Source organism: Poecilia formosa, unplaced genomic scaffold (genome assembly GCF_000485575.1).
Source record: "Poecilia formosa unplaced genomic scaffold, Poecilia_formosa-5.1.2 Scaffold2539, whole genome shotgun sequence".
Taxonomy (NCBI): domain Eukaryota; kingdom Metazoa; phylum Chordata; class Actinopteri; order Cyprinodontiformes; family Poeciliidae; genus Poecilia; species Poecilia formosa.
In genome coordinates this window covers 1-6212 of record NW_006802478.1, presented here as the reverse complement: position 1 = coordinate 6212, position 6212 = coordinate 1, and the positions used below count along the sequence as shown (strand labels likewise).

The 6212-nt window shown below is 39.2% G+C and overlaps 1 protein-coding gene across 1 annotated transcript; it reads right to left on the bottom strand.

Annotated features, from left to right (window-relative positions):
* Window positions 1–727: 727 nt before the first annotated feature.
* LOC103133297 (uncharacterized) lies at window positions 728–4260 on the bottom strand. Its single transcript, XM_016667826.1, has 6 exons — window positions 3860–4260; window positions 3007–3342; window positions 1973–2296; window positions 1580–1720; window positions 930–1028; window positions 728–732 (listed from the first exon to the last, which is right to left on the bottom strand). Exons 1-6 carry the CDS (start codon window positions 3897–3899, stop codon window positions 728–730), a joined length of 945 nt encoding a protein of 314 aa, XP_016523312.1. The 5' UTR covers window positions 3900–4260.
* Between the last annotated feature and the right edge of the window lie 1952 nt (window positions 4261–6212).

The following is a 6212-nucleotide window of genomic DNA, read 5'->3' as shown; positions in this document are numbered from 1 at the left end:
AAGCCTGTTAACTGGGTTTGAATTTAACATCTAATTTTAGGAAGAAAAAAAGAGGAAATAAAAAAAATACTGAAATAAATTTGATCGAAGCATCATAATAGTCACTATGAAAACAGTTTGTGTGATAAAAATAATAAAAGCTTTTTTAATGTTTTGTATCTTAATTTTCTGGTTGAATTTGGGACGTTTCTGTGGTTCCAGGTGAAATAAAACATTCTTACTCATATTGAGCTTCAGGCTCAGAGCCGTCGCCTTCATCGCCTTCAGCTGCTGCTTTCAGAGGGATTTCATGGTAAACCTCGTAAAGCTCCACATCGACACAGCGCCACAGGCCGTCCTCCTCGCCGGCGTTCTCGTAAAACATGGCCGCCTTTCAGACGAGACGAGATGTGATTGCAGCTTTAGTGAGTTTGTGAAATATTTTAGGAAGCATTCAGAAGTTCTTCATCCTCACCTCAGGAGTTTCCTCCGGTTGCTCAGCAGGAGCTGAAAAATTTTTTTGCACATTAAATGAAAGGCATCCAGAATTATTTTGGGTTTGATCAAAGAAGCTGAAATAAAGAAAAACTGGATGTTTGTTTGAAAACAGTTACAGAAACTCAGAGCAGATCTGGGTGGACAGACGGGGTCCTAGTTACCATGACAACAGACACAAACCAGATGATCACTTTGTGTTGCATCACTTTGTAAGAAGATTTTCATTTAAAAGTCCTGCTTATGTCCTAAATTAGTCTTGAATTTTGGTCCAGGAGCCGTAAGAAAAATAGAAAGATAAACTAGATCCAAAACAATCCAACACAGGAATAATCAGCGACGTGTGTGTGTCTCTCTCTGTGTGTGTGTGTGTGTGTCTCTGTGCATGTGTGCGTGCGTGTGCGTGCGTGTGTGTGTGTGTGTGTGTGTCTCTGTGTGTGTGTGTGTGGTCTTGCCTGTCTGAGCAGTTGTTGTTGTTTTTCTCCAGTACAGCAGCAGAGCCAGAGCTATGATGACGATGATGAAGGGCGGACTCAGGACCATCAGCAGAACGTCTGCAGAGAGAAGATCTGGTTGGTTTGGTGGAACCTGCTGCTGCTTTTTCAGACCAACAGCGCCCCCTAGGTGCTCTCAGGTCTTAGGACTGAATAAATTTTTTCAATAAAATTAGCTTGGGCTGAAATGATTAATCATATTAATTGTGATTAATCGATTATTTAAATAATTGTCAACCAATTTATTAATTAAAAACACATTCAGAGCAGTAATTATGATACAACAGTACAGAAATTCATTTTGCATTGAAGATAAAAACATCTTTGTTTATAAATAGGCTTTAGCTTCTGGTTCAGATTTACTACAGGAATGTTATCATTAAATGATAATTAAATGGTCATTTTCTTATTTAAAAAAGGAATTGAATTATTTGTTTATTTGCATCATTTAATTAGAGTCTGGATCATTAAGATGAAATTACAGTGGAAAGAAATCAGCCACTGACCTTTAAAGGCAGATTTCTGATAAAAGGCAACAAAACATTCATCATTACTTTGAATAAGTCATACATGCATTTACACCAATATCACAAACAGCCTCTACATCTTACTGCTGTTGGACTGAGAGTCGGCTGCTCTCTGCATCCCCTGACAGAGACTGCTGGTTTCTGAGGAAACTGCAGGAGAGAAACTTTCTGAAGTGGAGCTGAAACTCTGTGTGGCTGTTGGTGTGAAGGTTGATGGATCAGGTACTGGAAAATAATCTGAGAAAACCTGCATTTAATCGAAGGAGCCACAAACAGAAGCAACAAAATAAAGAACAGCCTGGAAAATTAGAATAACTGGCAGTTTGGTCCAAGCCCCCTGGAGGAAGTCCAGGTTAGGCTTCCCAGCAAACATCGTCCCTCAGACGTTTCCTCATATTTTAAGACATAAACCCTAAAAAGGACCCAATAGAAGATTCCAGTAGAAATATTCACAAGATCATATTTTCAAAAACTCACCATCAGTGACGGTGATGCTGAAGTCTCTGTCTAGATCTGATCGAATCGCTCTGTCCAGTTTGCATCGGTACCGACCGGAGTCAGACTGGGTCAGCTGTGTGATGGTCACCAACAGAACGGCTGCATTTCGTCTTTTTTCATATTCAATGCTGTACCTGCCTCTGTCAGCTCTGACTGCATCAGTCTGAACCAGAACTTCATCTTTTCCACATCCTCCTCTGCAGAACAGTCGTTTCCTTCCAGAGTCTTCAAAGGAACAGGCGATTGTCAGAGAGCTGCCAGCGTCTCTGTGGAGGTGAGGAACTTTGTTTCCATCCAGCAGAGCTGATAGAATAATCACCAATCAATAATCATCAGTTACTTTCTGATCTCAGCATGATAATCTGATCACATGAATCCCAGTTCATTAGAGTCTCAGTCATCTGGGTCTGATAATCATCTGGACTTCTTCTCTTGTTCACAACCATGAAGCTTTTTACATGGGAGGTCAAACATCTTCAAGAAAACAGAGAAATCATCCATTTGTTTCTTCTGAAGCTCTTAGGATTAACTCCAGTTTTACCACAGCTAAACTGGGAACTGCCCAGTTCAACCAGCCTGTAACTGGACCAGTTGATCACACAGAAAATCCATCAGAATTCACTGATTCATCATCTCACTCTATAAGGGTTTGTAGTTGAACCTGCTTTGAAAATGTGGAGGATTAAAAGCAACTGATTTTTTTAACAACTTTTATTTCAGAGAAAAAAAACTAAAAAGAACAAATTAAGACACACACATGGCCACAACCATCCAAAACCAAGATCAAGGTTTATGTAATGTGATTGACTGAAACACTAATGGTGGGCTAATCTGTAATGTTTTCAGCAAATGAGCAAAAACCCAAATGTGTGTTGGCTGATTTGAATTTCACAGATTTAAATAATTTATGTTCCCCAGAAAAGTTGAACAAATTTCCCAAAACCTGCTGGTCAGTCAGAGAGCAGCAGGTTGCAGGCAGGGCAACACCAGGTTTCAGTTCGTCAGAGACTCACCGTCTACGACGACGAGTCTGAAGTCCAGGAATGAATCTGATGATGGAGAATCTTCCAAACCACATTGGTACCGACCGGCGTCGGACCGGGTCAGCTCTAAGATGCTCACTTGCAGAACTGGGAAAGTTCTGGAAGCTTCCCTTTCATATTCAGTTCTGTATCGTCCGATCTGAGCTGCGTCATCTCTCGTTCTGATCAGGATGTTTTCTCCTTCACAGGTTTCCCTGCAGAATATCTTTATTTTTCCAGATGAGAGGAAGCTGCATGGAAAAGTTATGTTTCCTCCAGAAACTCCATAATGTGTTTCAACAGATCTGCTGCTTCTGACCTGCAAGGCTGCAGAAAATAACTGTTAGTATCAGATCTTCCAGTAGGACAACATGCTCTGCTTCACACATGTTCCTTTTCTTGGAAATAAAGAATTTGTTCAGATCACATCAGTTCAACATGCTGTAGTTAAAATGTTCAAAGCAGAGAAATCATTCTCTCATAGACCAAAACAGGATGTTTAAGCTGCTAAATGAATCAAAAGTTATTTTTTACCAGCTGCTGGTTTCATAAATCTGTAATTCTTACTTTTTAAAAACTTTTCTAAACACAATGTTTATAGCTATGATTTTGCTTTTAACCAAAGGGACTGAAAATGATGATCTAACAATTTCAGCTAATATCAAAGGTAACAACAAGCAGCTGAAATGAAGTAAATTATTAAACTGAACTTTAAGTTTTATTCTCTTAAAACTTTATAAATGCAAACTGAAGATCCTCAAATTCAGTCCAGATCAGTTTCAGTGTAAAGTCTCCATCTCCTAACATCTACAGAAAGAACCAAACATTTTTCTGTTGGACTCACAGACGAAGATCAGGCAGAACAAACTGTGATGGACCTTCATGCTGAGGCGCCGATGGTTTCCTGTCTCTCTTCACATGTTACGATTCTTCAATCAAACACCTTCCTCCTTTGATCATTACACTCTTCCTCTTTTCTGATCCGTGTTGCTGTACTTTAACCTCATATTCCAAACTGAAAACTGCCAGCAGGGGTCGCTATACAGCCACATCTTTAATGACAAAGAGCTGCTTCTGGAGGCAAATTGAGATAAAATTCAGGTTGGGTTTGGTTTCACCTCTTGGTCCGTCATCCCAGACCTCCACCCATGTGTGGTGCTGCAAGTGTTGGGGAGGAGAGACGAGCCGCTAAATGGCCGTTTTCCAGCATCAACCATCGCCTCTCTTTAGACTGGGAAAGAGCCAGTTAACTTTCTCTTTAGTGCTATGAAATATTTGAAAAGGGAAATTAAAACCACGAAGAAAGAAGAAGTGAAAACCACCATTTATGGTTTCTTAGTAACATAATAAAATAGAAATGTCTTTATTGTTCCACAATGGGGAATTTTCTATGGAACAAAAACCAATAATTCACATAAAGATAGAAAAATACAATATATAAAAATAGAATAAAAAATAAACACATATTGAAGAGCAAGGGAAAACATTCAACATAAATATTATGTAGTTATAAAAATAATGTACTCCAGTCCAAAGGAATGTGCAACTGAGTTGATTAATTTAAAAATGTATAAAATGTCCGTGTTTGTCTGAGCATTAAAAAGGCAGATTTACAATTAGTGACAGTAAAAACTAACAGAATAAATGTTATTCAGAATGAACAGTGAAAATACCAGCAGGGATGTAAACTCTGGGAGCAGAGACGGTTCTGGACTCCAACAGGTTCATCCTTCATCAGTGACGTCCGCCATCTTTACTGTGGGACAGGAAGAACCCGACCAAACCAGGACCCACCAAGCGACGCTGTGAGGCTTCAATGATGCAGCAAAGATAAATCTGATGAGTTAGACTCTGTGGCAGCACAATGGTTTAGGACCCACTGGGTACGGCGCCGGCTCGTCTAACCCAAAGCTGTTCATGTCAAAATGCCTCTTGTAACTTTAGTTACAGGTCTCAGACATGTTGACCTTATAAACCACAGAACCACGAAGGTTCTGCAGGAGGAAGTGAAACTCTCAGAGGGGATGTGCCACCAGGACAGGTTCTGTCTGCTGCGGTAAAGATCCATCTGACTGGATGGCAGCTGGAACGTCTGAGGCGATAAAAACGGCTCAGTGTCGCTCCCTTGTGGTCGGACAGAACTCAGCTGTAAAAGTCCATCAGCCTGCAGACTCAGCCTTATTGTTTGGTTCCAAGTCAGAGCTTCAGTGCATCATTCTGTACTTTATCACTAAATATTCTGCACAATATAACCTTATGTTGTAACAAAGCAGGTTACCCAGACAAACAAGTAGATCAGACTAAACCTGACTAACACAGCTACAGTCAACCATCCCCAGTCAGACAGTTATTATAGTACAAAGTACCTGGTGAGAGCAAGTCTCTTACATGAGCTCACCTAAATCACCAAAAGATGCTTAAAAATCTCAGTAACTAATAAACTACAACTGTTTTCTAATTTTAAACATTCTCTTGGTGGTTTTCCCCAGGCAGAAAAAAATCTCTCAAAAACAACTTTTGTAAAATTTTAGACAAAATTACAAATATATGGGGACTGTTAATATATGCTTCTAAATCCAGAAAGGCTTCATTGGACAACAAACTATACACTGATAGAAAAACTCAAAGGGTCATTTCTTCCCAGAGAACAGGCAGACGCTCTAGCACCACCTAGTGTCTGTCTGTGCACATTGCTGTCATCATCATAATGCATTAACTGCAGCGATTTTATAGACAGGAGTTAGAATATCTGTTTTTCTTTTTGATCATGAAGGTAAAAAACAAAAACAAAAATAAAAGCAAAACTGATAAACAAGAACAACCTACAGGTTTCCTACCTTGTAACTCAGAGGAATGAATGAAATGAAATGAAATGAGATGAAATTTATTCGAACATGATACAAATATAAAAATAAAATAGTAACAAGAAGTACATAAAAAAGAAGAGAAAATACAGGTTTTTTGTTTCAGTTAACATATCATGCTCAAAATGGGGTAGGAAGAAGTGAGAACTTATAAACTCCTACCCCTAAACACTTGAGACTTTAGAGTCCTACTGTCATTAAAAAAATCAAAATCAAAGTGGCAGTCAGAAGTAGCAGTTACTAATATTTACCTATACATTTTCCCATTTTATGCTGGTTTGTCTTTCTAAACCCTTACACCAAGTTATCTGCAATACACACCTTATTGCTTTC